We start from the raw sequence: 17,660 nt of genomic DNA, 5'->3' as shown, positions 1-17,660 counted from the left end.
CACAAGGCGTCCCAATAAACTCAATGAAGTTAAGCATGTGCTTAAGTCTGGACAGAACGAGCCTGTATCTTGGTATATCTTTACCAAGTCCTGCCAGTGTACAACACTTTTTGTGTACTCATTTCAATAAAGAAATATTTTTAAATAGCAGTCTGATGACTAAGGTTGTGGGAAAAGGGACTGAGACATAAGGAGGAAGGCACTGAGAAGAACAATTTAGACTCTAGTGGTTAGGCCACTAGCTTGGGACACAGGAGACCTGAGTTCAATTTCCTGATATGCCACTGACTTCCTGTGTGACCTTGGGCATATCGTTTACTCTGTCTCTGTGCTTCAGTTATCCAGCTGTAAAATGGGGATAATAGTACTTCCTTATCTCACAGTATTATGAAGAGAAATACATTCTGAAGCATTCAGATATTATTATGGTAACGGGAGCTACACCTCTACCCCGATATAACGCTGTCCTCGGGAGCCAAAAAATCTTACCGCGTTATAGGAGAAACCGTGTTATATCGAACTTGCTTTGATCCACCAGAGCGCACAGCCTCGCCCCACCCCAGAGCACTGCTTTACCACGTTATATCCAAATTCGTGTTATATCGGGTCGCGTTATATCGGGGTAGAGGTGTATTTAGGTATATGTAAGTAAAATAGACAGGGCCAGATTCTACTCTTGATTTCAGACATATTAATCCTGAATATCTCTAGTGTAGATCCAGAGTAATTCCACTGACTTCAATAGCCAACAAAGCCACGTTTGGCCCATAGTGCAAAATACATGAACAGGCTACTAAATGAAGTGTACCATTCACTCTTCTGATTTCTTATTCCCATAGTTTGGGAATAACCACCTACTATGTGATTGAATTCCCTGTTGATTCATCTTCGTGAAATGATGCTTAGTAACTTTCTTCTAGTTTATTTATTTATTTTTTTTTTTTTTTACTTGGAGTTGATTTATATGCCCCCCTTTTGTGATTTTCTGGAATTTTCTTAATATAAAGCACAAATATTTATTTTGCCAATATTAACAAGATAGAAATGTAGGATACACACCCATTCTGTTTATCTGTCCATTAACACATCACCTTCTCCTAGAAGCGAGTGGACAAGTTAATGCCTACAAATATTTTGATTATTAGAGTTAAGTAATTTGGTTTGGGTTTTTTGTTTTGGTTTTTTAGGCACATGTTGTTTTTCTCAAATAACACAGGGCTTATTAGAACATTGTAGAATAAACTTATCTGGTTATCTCAGCAGATTGTAAGCCTTTCAAGGCCAAGGATCTCCTCTTTTCAACGCAAGTTGAAAAATTTGTGACAGAAGGTGGTAAATGTATATCATTTCCAAAAAGTAACTAATTTTTCTGATGAACAAGTAGCATATTCACACACAATTGTGCAGGCAAAGTGATGACTTCGGAAGTGATCACTGCTGACCAGTAATGACTCACACAGGAGGTCAAATTCTGCTCTTAATTAAACCTCTGCAATCTCACTGAAGCCAATGAGATTGTAGAAGTATGACTGTCGGCAGAATTTGTCCCTATGCTTTCAGTGATTCAGATCTTGTTGACCTATACAATTTATCAGCTATGCTCCATACAATCACACAAACTTTTTCATAGCCTTGTTTCAATATATTTTGGTGGCAAATCGTCAATGTTTTGTTTCTAATTGAACTGGTTGCTGGAACACTAGTGGCTCCGACGTACAGACCTATTCAGTGCCTGTTTTAAGCTTACATTTTTAGACTTTTAATCAATTAACCTATTCAGATCTTGAGAACAGAGTATACAGTCAACAAGAGACATAGGTCTTCCTGCAGTGCTTACTTTTCATGCTGAACAACAAATGCCAACAACAACAAAAAAATCTGACGTCAAAAAAGAATGATGCATAACATTTATTGGAGACCTCTATTTTCTAAAATGAACCTTTGCAGACAGGGCTCTTCGAAGTCTCACTATGACTTTACAGCATTTAGCTTTAACAATGTTTCTAGTGTTCTGGGGAACATGACTTACTTTTGGCACATCAATAGCCACCTCCCTCATGGCACTGGGCCTGACATCATTCATCCCCTGCAGGAAGTCATTGAGAGTAATCATCACTGACCCAGCCACCTCGCTGTCTAACAGGTTAGCTTGTTCTCCCAGTGCTCTCCGCAAAGCGCACAAACCTACAAAGAAAACCAAACACATGTTGACTTCATCCTGTTTCCCACAAATACAGAACATACAATACATACATGCACAAAAGATTGAAGCATTGGCAAGGAAATGATCTTTAAACAGAACGTCCCAACAATAGGCTCTGGCTAGTTCAAAGAACACAACAGATATTTCTGATGAAGGGGAAAGGGGATTCTTTGACCACATATACATATAGAACAGATCAGCTTCAAGAGAGAGAATGAAATAGCCATAATTCCCAGGAAAACCATTATAGGGTGGATGGGGAGGGGACAAGAAAAAAATAGTTTAGGTCATTTTTATAGCCACATTTTAGGAGGAAAAAAAATACAAATATCTAGCACAGGTATTATATAGGAACCACCAATTCATTTAAGATTGGCTGTCTTGTCCATTCTTCTGCCAATGCAGGATTGGGCCCCTAGTGCTCTCTTTGCCTAATCTACTTTAATAGGATTTAAAGTGATGAGATTTTTGCTGCTTTCACTGAGAACTTTCACTGTCTAATAAAACTTCAACATAAGTAGGTTTTTCTTCATGTTCAACCCATTTTCCACATTATTCTTCATCTTGTCTTGAACTACCATGAATAATGCCTCTCCCTCCACCGCGTTCATACTTTTCAAACAAACACTTATGGTTTCCCTGCTTCCCCTCTGTTTAGCCAAACCATTCATACAACATTCCTACAGTCTTTCCCTATAACTCAGGCCCTCAGAAGCTCTGTCCTCCACCCCCCCCCTCTGATTTATCAATACCTTTCTGGGTACAGAAGCACCCAGGGGGGCATGGATCAGCCTTCATGTCCCACTCCCCATCGGTACCTGGCCCAGACCAAGGAAGCCAATGATCTGAATTCGGTGATGAATCCTGGTCATGTGCTATCCGAGGCACGCTGCGCATACGCTAAGTAGTAGTAGTACCCAGAACTAAACACTATTCTATATGGGATCTCACCATTCCACATGGAGAGGGACTGTCAACTCCTTTTCCTGTGAAGTGATACCTGACACTTTGCTGCCCAAAAGCACCTTAGCTTTCCTTCCCCTTTAGTTTGTTTCTTTCAAGATTTACTCCCATTTTGATCTTTCTGCCTCTATTTCCAAACTTGCTTTTGATACTATACATTTTACTGTATTAAAATAAATCTTGAATGTAATAGAATTTAACTGATGTAGCTTACAAAAATATGTGGTACCAGTTTGACATAAATGAGCCATGCAAACAGAGACAAATATTTTATTGTTTTTTTTTTCTATGCTTAAGTGAAGAAACTGTCAATTAATGCTGCAAGAAAGCACAATAATAAGGGATAAGCTGTTTCTGAAATAAAAATGACTTTACTATCAGAGGATTACTGTATATTTTCTATGGGAGCACTTATGAACTTGGACATACAAGATTTCTGACAATTACAGGAATTTTAAATTTCCTACAATATATGCAATGTGTGAATAGCTCTAATATCTCCCCTGTGGATCAGTACAGCTGGTGTATCTCCATAAACTGCCAATTATTACAGAACATGAACACCTGCGTTCAATACACAAGCTCTTTAATACAATAAAAAATGTTTGTAGTTCAGGTTTTACCCAAATGTGGAACATTTAGAACTAACAGGATACATAAATAAAAACATTCCATGAGGTCAAATAGGAAATTGCAAAGCTAGTTGCCAGAAGTGAAAAAATGCTACTGACTCACTTCAACATCACTAAAAGGATTTCAAAAGGGTTTTTTGTTTGTTTCTTTTTCCTTTTTCTCTCTCCTTCTATTATTATTTTTAAAAAGAACTATTACATAACAGGACATCATTTCAATCACACAAATTTGTAATTTCACAGCCACACGCGCAAGCAAAAAACCACCACCACCAAATAGGTTAATCACACTATGTTATTGCAGTTATACGATTGATGAGTTTTTGTTTTAGTTTTTTAATCCTAGGTTTTGCATTTGATCCTAAGCATTTATGATGACTATTCACAAGGTATCAGTGATTTAAAATGAATGAATAAATCACAGCTTGAGAGAAAGTTATGTCATAAGAGAAAGGAAATAATTGATCCAGATCTCTGTTCATTTATAAATATCCTTTCCACCAGCTACACATTTTACCACAAAAGCCCATTTGTGGAAGTTTGTAACTATATCATGGCTATCTTTTTCATTTTTAAAAGGGATAACTCAATTTTTAGTCATAACAACATAAAAATGTCCAAAGGGGACACCATTCTTCTGTACGGCGACTGCCAGTGTAAAGTCAAGCTCTGCCCGAGCTGTTAATCGTATCAGAGTGACGTTTCAGTGATCAGTAGTGTGTGTGCAATGCAGCAGCTCTGATCCAGAACAGGGATAAAAAGGTCACAGCTCTCCAAACAAAGCCTGAATTCATTAAAGCACATGTGTGTACCTGCCAATACACAGGTCAGTATTTAATTGAAACAATGTTTTACATTTAAACAATAATAAAAAACAGATTGAAAATGAGAGCATTATTCTTCCTGTTTCCTCTTGTTATCATAATCATTCTTTCCTGCCCTTCCCACTGACCGCAGCCCAAAAGGCGGGGGGAGGGGGGAAGAGAGGGAGAAAGAGACTTATTAACTAGGGAAGAATACATCCAATGGCCTTCAGAGAGGGGGAAAAAAATACATCCCAACTTTGAGCCATGGAAAACATGCATTTAATGTAAGGAAATCTAAGGTAATATACATTGCTAGAATTTTTTTTGCAAAATACCCGCACAGTGGTATCTGCAAGTTTCTTGCTATGGAGGTATAAAGTTTTGAACTCTTAATCCATGCCATTTTTAATAATGTATCCCAGAAAATACTGAACATTCAATATTTGCTCATCCGAAAGACCCATTTGGTCTCTGCAGATGAGCCTCTTCATAGGATTTGTCTAGCCCAGGGGTTCTCAAACTTCACTGCATTGTGACCCCATTCTGACAAAAAAATTACTACACAACTCCAGGAGGCAGGACCGAAGCATGAGCCTGCCCAAGCCCTGCCACCCCAGGTGTGGGGGTTGCGGGGCCAAAGCCCTCATGCCCAGGGGAATGTTGGGGGTGTAGAGAGGAACCGAAGCCCGGGGGCTTCAGCCCCAGGCAGGGGGCCTATAATCTCAGCACCACTGCCCAAGGCTGAAGCCCTCAAGCTTCGGCCTCAGACAGTGGGGATCAGGCTTTGGCTTCGGCCCCTGGCCCCAGTAAGTCTAAGCCAGCCCTGGCGAACCCATTAAAATGGGGTCCCGACCCACAGTTTGAGAACCGCTGGTCTCGCCTGATTTGAGTCAGATAAAGTCTTTATCCTCTATTGTAAACTGGCTTTGAGAGCACATTTATGTATCAGTTTTACTTGACCCTATTTAGACATCATCAACTTTCAGTGGATCAATGAGTAATCAGATTTTATTAATTCTGACTAATTAGGTGCCATTCCTGCAGCCTGCTCACAGACCTGTAACCCTTAATCCTGCTGAAATAAAACAACAAAAACAAAAACACAACAAAATTGAGTTAGCTTTCCAGGTAGTCAATAGGACTTCTTGCATAAGTAAGAGATACCTATTTTGAGTAAGGGTTCCAGGACTGGTCCCTAGCACTATACTCTATGCACAGTAGGGACTTAACTAGGTGGACATAAAGAGAGTATATTCCATTGACAGGAACACAGCTTCTCAAGGTTGGCATAAATGGAAAATTCTGAAATAAACTAAAAGAAACAAAAAACATATGAGTGTATGATATTCATCATAAAAAACAATGGAAAAAACAGTTTGTTCCATTCCCCAACATTGTGTGTTATCCCTCACAAATCCATCCTGTCTGTCTAAGGACAGAGGAAGGAAAAAGGACAGAGGAAACAAGCGGGTTGTACAATTTGTCATAGTACAGCTGCTTTCTTTTCCGTCCCTTACAAACTATGATGCAAGTAGCATTGTTTACCCCTAAGGTATTCTGGTTCATAGCTATGGTTAGATGTCAGCACATTACATTACGACTGCACGTAGACGAGTGCAAGAATAAATACTCCCATATAGCTAAATTTTGTCAGTCTATGCTTATTACAAACTAACACAGAAAACAGAAATCATGCACTCTATGAACACCCAACATATATGTACTATAGGTTTGACAGACTGAGAATGCACAATATATGTGGAAATGGATGTGACAAAGTACATTTATCTTACTCCTTTGACAACCTAACTTTTCAGTTTGTTCATTATCCCACCTCCCCTGGACTTGTTCTAACATTCCAAATCCAAGAACGGCTTCAAACAACAGTAATTTTAATTTTAAGTCAACTGGCAAAATAAGTGTTTCTTCTTTCCCTACAAAATTGTAACAGCCCATAGCATAAGAGACCAATCATTCTGCCTTGCATCAGTAACATGTTTCAGCTGCAATACCTTGTTATCCTGGAGGACTAGAAATTGGAGGTTTATATCATTTGGAGGGGCAAATTTCCAGGTTTGCAAAGGCACACACGGAGCACTTGCTTCAGTTCTTCGAAGGCTCAAAGATATCCTATTTTAACATTCGGATAGTTTTATGTATAGAAAATCTATTTTAGAAATAAAATCATTACAATTTTTCACTCCTTTAGAGACCTGTACAGGTGGGCACATGTTAACTAAGGCACCTGATTTTAACAGGTGAAGATAGCTTTTCTGTTACATACATGATACAAAAGTTTTATAAACACTCATTAGGGATGACGGTCATAATTCATGAGTGATGACCGAATTTATGCCAAGATATATTTTATACCAAACCCTCATACACTGTAGGTGTGTCTCTCTCACACATCTAAACCTAAACATACTGTACAGTCTCAACAACCAATGTCCAGAACTGAAAAGATATTACAAAAGTAAGCAGCTGTCTGTTTACTTAACACAGGATTCCTCGCCTTTACACAGTAGGAATCACATCTTAATAGAGGGAGATTGTATATCTGAGACTCTCTCTCCTATTCACAATCACGCAGACAATCTTTCATCCAATTTTCAAATCTAGCAACCACCTTCCCTCCATTTTGTGATCACGTAACATCAGGGCCAGCACAACCCATTAGGCGACCTAGGCAGTCGCCTAGGGCACTACAATTTGGGCAGTGGCGACCGCAGCGGTATTTCGGCGGCGGGACCTTCCGCCGCCTCTGTGGGGGGCAGCATTTCGGGGTGGGCCCTTCCACCACCTAGGGCGGCAGAAAACCTGGCGGCGCTCCTGTTTAACGTTCACGTGACAACTACAGCAATTGCTGATACTTTTTTTTTTTGTATTTTATGCATTTTTAGCTGTCTTTACTGCAATTTAGCAGCTGGAAACAAAGAGGAAAAGCAGCACCGGGTGACCATCGGCTAGTGTTCCACATACCACAGTGCTGGGACAACTGACTACACCACCACAGCATCAACAAGTTTAGATGAATTCTTTAATTTGTATCTTTTAAAAGTATATCATCCAAGGAATTTTTTTAATACCACCATATGGACAACTAAGATGACAAATTCATTGGAGGAGAAATATCCACATGAAAGTATAATTGGTTTTAGCTTAATCTCTAATCATAAATGCACACCCAATTTAGAAGTTGTGTTTATTACAAAAGCACAAACCACATTTTACTTTTGAAACCATGTTCTATAATCTGCATACTTCCAAAGTTAAATGGAAAATACTCTGAAGAACTTTTATGTGCTGTTTGCACAGGAATGATAATACCCTTAAATCCCTTGTAAGCATAATATTGCAAGTTCACTCAGCTAACCTGAGCACTAATCTACTGTAGGGATTGTGTACACAATTTAAAGTCCTTCATGAATAGTCTGACATTTGCTGGAACATGTCTACAGAACTGAGCAGAAGCTGGTGGGAGGGACAAGAGGGGGAAGGTGGGGAGGAGGAATTGCATTTCCAGAAGTTCTAGCACACAGGAAATAATTTACTCCCAGATGAGACTATATATGCACAACTTGTAGTAAAACTAAAAACTAAAATAAAATAAAAATAGGATACAATAGCTCCTTTATTTCCAAACCACTCAAGTCTAAGACACCTTGCTTAAGGTTGGACGTATATTCACAGTAAGAAAGAAAAAGGTTGCCCATTATTCTGACAGTTTAATGGTAAACACAGGGTGAGAGGCAAAACTTTAGTGTAACTGTTACTAATAAATTCTGCAAATCAGAATGCAGTTGTTAAGAAAAGATTATATGAAAATGCCACATTCTTATTGGCAGATCTGCTTCACAATCATACCTGCTTATTTTACATACAAGTACACAGAGTTACATTTTTTTCACTCCTGCAGAGCTAATGGGCATACAAGTGTGAGCCAGACTCTTCTTTGGCTAGAGCATCATCAGAATTTTTAACTAAATTCCAACTGCTAACTTTTTTTTTTTTTTTTTTTTAACTGTAGATGAATTAAGCAAAAGAGAACCCAGCTTGACCTTCAAATCTCAGGTTGAGTTTGCAATGCTGGCAGTTGAAGACTCTCTAACTTTCCAAGAGCACATTTTATCTGGAAGTCCTACAGAGTCAAATATGGAACCTTCATAGCACCCTTTTTACATACCACATTTCAGAAGTAGCTGCATTTTAAATTCTGGATATTTTTAATTTAGAGGAAGTCAGTGCCAGTTACTGAAGAAATCATTCTTATCTGAGACACTGATGATCTGGCCCCACCAAAGCCAATGGCAAAGCTCCCACTGACTTCAATATGGCCAGGATTTCACCTCAAAAATCTTTTTTTATATATATATATACACATATATATATATATATATATATATATATACACATATATGTATATACACACACACACAATATACATACATACACACACACACACCCCTGCATTTGTGTAAGTTATATGTGAAACTGGACAATGGATCAGAGTTGAAAGACAAAAAAAATGAAATTAATTTCAGAGAGGTTGGTGCATTTCAGTTCAGTGGGGATCTGTATTATTGTTACCTACAGAATGTAAACAGAGAAACCAACTTGCAGACACAGAATTAGAATAGAACTAAACAGAGAAATGTCAGCCAAAATTCAGAGATTTGTATCTAAAAACATAACTGGACTAATGTGTGTTCAATTAAATGTAATGTTGAAAAACATAAAATACTTCAAATTAATTACAGATATGTGGTACATAAGAGGGAAACGGTGGATGAAATAAAGCAGGAAGTACCATGACAAAATAAAAGACCTCACTAGAGGTTTCTCAAAAATGTGAAATGTCATTTTAAACAAGTAATATATTGAGATTGCAAATTCAAAACCATAAATAGAATCAGCCCAGAAGCCTAGAGGTAGAAAAACACTCTTCTCTACAAGGAATGCCAATCTGAGATTTGGTACTTTGTCATCTTTGGTAAGTTACTGGCTGGTGGGGAGGGAGCTCCTAATGCAGTCAACTCAGCCACTGAAAGAAGAAAGGTTTCAATTCATATCAATAGCAACATTGAGCAGCTCCAAAGGTGGCTGTGACTAACCTACTTTAGCTGGAAGGGTGGGTTGAATCCCATTATTAAGGTCTTTAGTGGGTAGGGAGCAAAGAAAGGAAAATTCAAGAGAGTGGAGAGGATCCCTTGGGCTCCAGACACACCACACTGGAGGGGAGAAAAGACTTGTAAATCTCATAGAATATCATGGTTGGAAGGGACCTCAGGAGGTCATCCAAGCCCGAGCTCAAAGCAGGACCAATCCCCAACTAAATCATCCCAGCCAGGGCTTTGTCAAGCCTGACCTTAAAAACCTCTAAGGAACGAGATTCCACCACCTCCCTATGTAACCCATTTCAGTGCTTCATCACCCTCCTCGTAAAAAAGTTTTTCCTAATATCCAACCTAAACCTTCCCCACTGCAACTTGAGACCATTACTCCTTGTTCTGTCATCTGGTCTAGATCCATCCTCTTTGGATCCCCTTTCAGGTAGTTGAAAGCAGCTATCAAATCCGCCCCATTCTTCTCTTCTGTAGAAGAAACAATCCCAGTTCCCTCAGCCTCTCCTCAGAAGTCATGTGCTCCAGCCCCGTAGTCATTTTTGTTGCCCTCCGCTGGACTTTTCCAATTTTTCCACATCCTTCTTGTAGTGTGGGAACCAAAACTGGACACAGTACTCCACCTGAAGTCTCACCAATGTCGAATAGAGGGGAATGATCACGTCCCTCGATCTGCTGGCAATGCCCCTATTTATACAGCCCAAAATGCCGTTAGCCTTGTTGGCAACAAGGGCACACTGTCGACTCATATCCAGCTTCTCGTCCACTGTAACCCCTAGGTCCTTTTCTGCAGAACTGCTGCCTAGCCACCCGGTCCCTAGTCTGTAGCAGTGCATGGGATGCTTCCGTCCTAAGTGCAGGACTCTGCACTTGTCCTTGTTGAACCTCCTCAGATTTATTTTGGCCCAATCCTCCAATTTGTCTAGGTCCCTCTGTATCCTATCCCTACCCTCCAGCATATTTAACACTCCTCCCAGTTTAGTGTCATCTGCAAACTTGCTGAGGGTGCAGTTCACACCGTCCTCTAGATCATTAATGAAGATATTGAACAAAACCAGTCCAAGGACCGACTCTTGGGCCACTCCGCTTGATACCGGCTGCCAACTAGACATGAAGCCACTGATCACTATCCGTTGAGCCCAATGATTTAGCCAGCTTTCTATCCACCTTATAGTCCATTCATCCAGCCCATACTTCTTTAACTTGCCTGCAAGAATACTGTGAGAGACCGTATCAAAAGCTTTGCTAAAGGCAAGGAATAACACGGCCACTGCTTTCTCCTCATCCACAGAGCCAGTTATCTCCTCATAGAAGGCAATCAGGTTAGTCAGGCATGACTTGCCCTTAGTGAATCCATGCTGACTGGTCCTGATCACTTTCCTCTCCTCTAAGTGCTTCAGAATTGATTCCATGAGGACCTGCTCCATGATTTTTCCAGGGACTGAGGTGAGGCTGATTGGCCTATAGTTCCCCGGATCCTCCTCCTTCCCTTTTTTAAAGATGGGAACTACATTAGCCTTTTTCCAGTCATCCGGGACCTCCCCCGATCTCCAGGAGTTTTCAAAGATAATGGCCAATGGCTCTGCAATCACATCCACTAACTCCTTTAAAACCCTCGGATGCAGCGCATCCGGCCCCATGGACTTGTGCTCGTCCAGCTTTTCTAAATAGTCCTGAACCACTTCTTTCTCCACAGAGGGCTGCTCACCTCCTCCCCATGCTGTGCTGCCCAGTGCAATAGTCTGGGAGCAAGAATACATACACATTTCACAGATGCTAATTGGGACAAGCCAACCTGGCTCACTATACAGAATATTGTATCCCAACAAGGCAAAGATTTGCTTATCCCTGAGCATCAGAGATTTAAGGGAGGAAACTGAATTAGTGCTCAGACCTTTTGAAGTAAACACAAGGAGCTAGGTGCTTAGTCCTGGTTAAGCCCTCCTTGCTCCTTTCAAAGTTGCCATAAAAAGGCTGCTGAGGATTCCTTCAGCATGGGAAAATCATTGGCAAGCATAAACCTTGAGAGTTCACCTTTCAGTATGACTATTGTAGTCTCCCCTTTAACCAGGTCCATATCCACCTTTCAGTTCTCATATTAATCACATCTTCTCCAATTTAACTAATAGTTTCCCCATGTGGAACTGTATCAAATGCATTACTGAAATCCAGATAGGTTAGATCTACTGCCTTTCCTTTCTCTTAAAAAAAAAATCAGTTATCTTCTCAAAGAAGGAGATCAGGTTGGTCTGGCATGATCTACTTTTTGTAAAACTATGTTGTATTTTATCCCAATTACCATTTACCTTTGTGTCCTTAAGTACTTTCCCTTTCAAAATTTATTCCAAGAACTTGCATACAGTTGCATACAGTCAAACTAACAGGACTGTAGTTTCACAGATCACTTTTCCCCCCCTCCCCCTTTCTTAAAAACAGAAACCATATTAGCAATTCTCCAATCTTAGGGTGCGACCCCCAAGTTTACAGATTCATTACAAATCATTGTGATTGGGCTTGCAGTTTCATCTGCCAGTTTCTTTAATATTCTTGGATGGAGATTATACAGGCCCCCACTTTAGTCCCATTAAGATGTCTGAATTTGACTTCCACCTCAGATGTGGTAATTTCTACTTCTTTATACTCATTCCCATTAGCCACCCTGCCACTACCCCCAAGCTCTTCATTACCCTTATTATAAACTGAAGGCAAAGCATTTGTTTAGGTGTTGGGCCATGCCTAGATTATCTTCAATTTCCACTCCATCCTCAATACTTAGCAGTCCCACTTCTTTCCTTGTTTTCTTTTTATTTATATGGCTATAGAAGCTTTTACTACTGGTTTTAATTCCTTTGCAAGGTTCAACTCTGCTTGGCTTTTGGCATTTCTCATTTTATCTCTACAATTCTGAGCTCCAAGAGGTAGCTTTCTTTGCTGATACATCCCATCTTCTGGGCCAGGACCCGGGCAGTGAGAGTGCCACTGAAAATCAGCTCGCATGCCGCTTTCGGCACACATGCCATAGGTTTCCTACCCCTACACTATACCATCCACAGAACAGAAATCAGAGTATTGCACAAAAATAGAACCAGACACACACAAAAAAAAAACCCCACACAACCTACAAAAATATACATTAGATAATGTTTTTCACCCCTCAGCCAAAAGGCCGAGAAGTAATACATTTAGTCTTTTATACCCTCTCCACTCTAAACAACAAGTATACCAATAAAAACTCCATTCACTGCCTTAAAGAGTACAGATTTTGTCTAAAGCAGAGTATCTGTATGTAGTGGCAGATTTCTGGATAACAGTGGGCCAGGGTCTGCTACTGTTAGCCATATTGGCTGCCATCTTATTCCATGAATGGTCCTATTAAAAAAAAGTCAATGGAGCCACTTTATCACAGAAGAGCCTTAACTTTACCTGTTGTGTTAGGCTCGGCACATACACAAAACAAAAAAGAAGGTCCCCGAGAGCTTACAATCTACTTAAGGTAGTATTCAACAGGCGTAAAGGTGTCAGAATCTGGCCCATAACAAAGAAAATGTGAGAGAGGGGATGGTTAAACAGGAAATCTGGGAAAAACTAAAAAGAGTTTAAACTAATTAGTAATTCTGCCTGTTCCTCTTTTCCACAAGATGTTAATTTAAAAAAATTTAAAAAAAAGAAACGGAAAAACAGAACACAAGTGATTTCACAGACAAATGTAAGGTCAACACATTCCATCCAGTCTTAAACATGCTCCCTCTACCCACACTTTAACATCCAGATGTAACCATTTCTGCATAGGAGCAATCACTCTGAATTAGCATTCTTAAAAACAACCCAAAAACATATGTTACAGCCTGAGCCAACAAAAAGCCATTCTGCTTTGTGTGTATCCGTGCAAAGCAAGCATGCAATTGTACATAACCTGTTAGGAGGGCAAATTATGTTATTTGCTTCACTTTAAAAAACAAGATTTGGAGCTAGTGATTTAATTTGGAAATTACATGACATTACAGTGATTTAAAAAAACACTCATGAGCCCTGAAAATGATAACAAGATTCACTTGATACCATTACCCAGTAAATTAATTAATGTATAAAGTATTACGTAAGCAAAAGTGATCCTCTTTTCAGTGTAACATTACTATCTACGCTGCGGAAATGTGCATTCAAATAAAGGGGTTGGAAGTGGGGGGGAAGGAGAAGGAGAAGAGATAGGAGAGAGAGAATTTTTGGACCTAAATTATTACAATCCAGTAATAAAGTTGTAGTTGTACCTCTACATCATATTTGGATTTCATCACTTAAAAGTTTCAGAATTCTATGTTTTGTCATTTCTGAATAAATATATGTCTTCCACTGTTTCATACAGATTCAGTTTTGTTTTTGATGACCTGACTCCATATAACCCCAGAAAAAGGTACATATCCCTGTAAAGATAAATAGGTTTGTAACATTTCCATCTCCCCACATGACCATCTCGATATGTGAATGTGGCTACACTATTCAGTAATAACTTATTTGCAGCTGCCCAATGTTTATCTGTTGCTGTGTTAAAACAAAATCATCAGGCAGAAATAATACGCTCCCTCCATTTTTATAAGTGATCAAACCAGCCAGCGTGGCAACTGGCAATGTCTCTCTAAAATCTAACTTTGCAACCTATTTAAAAAACAAAAACAAAAACAAAACAACAACACTCCATCACCCTGGCAATTTACTCACATTAACAAAATTAAGCTTCCAAGTGCACTCAACTCATATACATACTACATTTAACAATGTAAACCAGGCAAAATATTTGTAATAATTTTAACATTTATACTAGCAATGAGCCCAAAACAGAACACCAGGCCCGAACACCATCAGTGAAGTTCAGATTTGTATCTGAACTTCATGGCTCAGGCCATCTCTCATTTACATCATTATTTGGACTGCAGAATATTTATTACAGGTGATGAAGAAGAGCAAAGAAGAAAAAAAAATACAGCTCAGCTTTCAGATCTCATCCGGAGTTTGCCAGGCTAACAACTGAAGGAGAGGGGAGCATATTTCTACTTGGACATTTGAGCACATTTGATCTGGATTCTCAGAGAAAATAAAGGCGGAACCACACAATGCCATTTTTTACGTAACTTCTCCAAGCAGAGCACCAGATGGCACTAATGTGCCCCAAAAGGGACTCCAATCCAGTCCGACACCACCTCTAAAATGGTTGGTGCAACACCTAGCTGCAAGATTGCAGAGCTAAAGTGGAAGCAAAGGAGTAGCTCCTCAGACTTAAGCTACTCAAGAGCGGGTCTAATCAACATGGTGCTGAAAACAGAATTGGTAGCCAGTGATTTGTCTACATTAGGGCACCAGGTGTGGCTAACACCAATGGAGTTGAACTTGCATCAGCAACAGCAGGAAATTAAAAAAAAAATAATACTTCCTACAATAAATAGGAGTATGTGTGAAGAAGGCTTGGTTCAAGGGGGATGTTCACTGGGAAGCCTCATGGAGGGCATGGGGACAGTATTGTAGTATGACAAATGTGGGGATAGTCCCTGTAGTGCATATAGGGAGGCTCACCCAGCCTGCTGTCAATTTCATCAGCTCAATGGGTCAACAGCTCCTTCAGATAGCCAGCCTGATCAAGTTACAAAAGCCAAGACAAAACAAAAGATCCTGTAAACAGGGACATTCCTTGGTCTCAGGGGCATAGGATCTTCCTATTTATTTATAAAAACTGAAATTGTATTGTTCATTCACCCTAATGTAGAGGGGATATGAGCATGGCAGACAAGAGTCAGGTTTCTCTGGATGGGATGAAGGAAGGGTAGATGGGACATAAGTCAGAGTTTGGGCTAGGGGACAGCGATGGAGGGAGTTAACAGCTAAAAGTTTCATGGGCCTGGCAAAAAATGCTAAAAAGACAGACCCCTCAAATAATGCAACTTGCATGCTCATTTCGCGATCATAAATTAAATACTAGAGATTCTGCATTATAAGTGAATTGTTCACTGAAGTTTAAAGAATAGATGAGAGGACTGAGCACTATGGTTCCTAAACTAAATTATTCTGAAAATTATGTTTTATTTAAAAGACGAAAGGCTGCCTCCGCTGCTGGTGTAAACTCAACTGGCTTCAGTAGAGCTATGTGAGTTACATCACTGAGAATCTGACCCGATTTCTTATTTCTACAACATTTCAGGAAACAGCAGTCAAGCTCAACTGAAGTGAACCAACACAACCCCCAACTTCACAAAGCAAAGTGACACTTGTCTATGCTGTGCAGTTACATTAAAGAAAATGCCGAATTTATAAATCTTTCAGATGTAAAACAAAATTAGTGCTTCTACCTCAGAAAAGGCTCAGAGTTACTGTGGAAGTTACTGCAACCAATTAGATGTTATTGCAAGAAGCCCACTGTTTAAACAAGGGCATTTGTTCTTCCTTTCCTGATGATGCTATCTTATCAGGGTCCAAGTGTTTTATATCAGCACACTGAAATTATGTGTAATGAACAAGGATGTTCAAGATAAATTCTAAAAATTACAAAGCAAATACTTCCTTTCACTGTAAACAATGTGACTGAATCCACTTCTTGAAGAAATCAAGCTATATTTATATTCACCCTGTTGAAATGCTACAGGCAACCATAGAAGGATAAGTTTATAATAAATTGCTATATTTGGAAACCTTTGTTGCTAAGCATCTTCTAACATTCAGCACAGTTTATATCATTCATGTCCCTGCTACATAATTAAGATTTCATACGTTTTCCAAAAAAGTGCAGTGCTTATCTTTGTTGTTAATTTAAAACCATTATAAATTTTTAGAGAATTAATAAAAGGCTGTGTGGCCAATTAATTAGAGTGGCAGCATGATCCCAGGGGAATACAAACAGACATTATATGCAAGGATATGTCACAGCCTATCTTCTAAACAGCATGTCTGTTTGAGATAAAACACTTCAGAACGCAGCTGTTGATGCTAAAAAGGTAGTCTACTAAGCAATTTAGGACACAAGAAACCTCCTCTAGCCCCAAAACCATGGCTTTGTTAACTGGGTTCAGAATTAGGCCCAGATCCTGCAAAGAGCTGTGCACAGATAGACCCCTGAGACAACACAGAGCTCCCCACTTAAGTCCATGGGGATTTGCCACTTGAAGCTCCTTGCAAGCCTGAGGCCGTAGGGCCTGATCCAATAACAATTAAAATAAATGCAAGTCTTTCCAATATTTACTATAAGCGAATCAGCCATTACAGGAGGATGCAACGCATACTTTGCCCATGGCTTACACAGCTAATTGCTAGACAGGATAGCAGTGGTTTTCAATTTGTGAACCCCTAACAAATTTTGAATGGAGATGCAGACCCCTTTGGAAATATAGACATAGTGGGGGCTCACAGACCACAGGTTGAAAACCACTGCTACACAGAGGAACAGTGAATCAGGAATCCTGGTTTCTCTTTCTGGCTCTTAAGGGGCCTGGTTTGTGTATGGGGAGGGAGGGGTTCTAGTGATTACAGATAACACAACCAAGCACATAGATCAGACATATTTATTATGAAAGGCCACGTGCCTGAAGTAGGTGAATGAGACTTGCCATGTTATATACCATGTTCTAGTCCCAGCTCTGCGCAAAAGTGACCTCGTGCAACCTCTCAGGATATCCACACTGTGCTGCAGTGCAGACTGCAGTGGGGTGTGAATTGCAGAGTGTGCCAAAACATTGCACTCTAACTTCCCCACGTAGACATTGCTGACACAAACTAAAAAGGTACCTAGTGCACATTAACATAGTCCTGTTTGAAAGAAGACTGTCTTAACACAAACGAGGCACGTTTTAGTTCACGCCATCAGCATCCAAATGGGGCAGCTAGAGAGCAAAATTTTGGTGCACTCTGCGATTCAAATCCCCATAGTCCACACAGCAGGACAGTGTAGACAAGCCCT

At 39.8% G+C, this 17,660-nt stretch overlaps 1 protein-coding gene across 6 annotated transcripts in view; it reads right to left on the bottom strand.

Annotated features, from left to right (window-relative positions):
* Positions 1–17,660, bottom strand: part of SPATA5 (spermatogenesis associated 5) — a 290,334-nt gene that overhangs the window by 249,500 nt on the left and 23,174 nt on the right. For all 6 annotated transcript variants that reach the window (XR_004645908.1, XM_034772170.1, XM_034772171.1 and 3 more), the window contains exon 10: positions 2,030–2,184. Coding sequence is in view for 5 of the 6 variants with exons in the window: in XM_034772170.1 (XP_034628061.1) it covers positions 2,030–2,184 (155 nt within the window). In the remaining variant the exon portion in view is untranslated. The remainder of the gene's footprint in view (positions 1–2,029; positions 2,185–17,660) is intronic.

The sequence above is a fragment of the Trachemys scripta genome, chromosome 5 (genome assembly GCF_013100865.1).
Source record: "Trachemys scripta elegans isolate TJP31775 chromosome 5, CAS_Tse_1.0, whole genome shotgun sequence".
Lineage (NCBI taxonomy): Eukaryota > Metazoa > Chordata > Testudines > Emydidae > Trachemys > Trachemys scripta.
The sequence above is the reverse complement of the archived record's forward strand: the minus strand, read 5'-3'. Positions and strand labels throughout refer to the sequence as shown.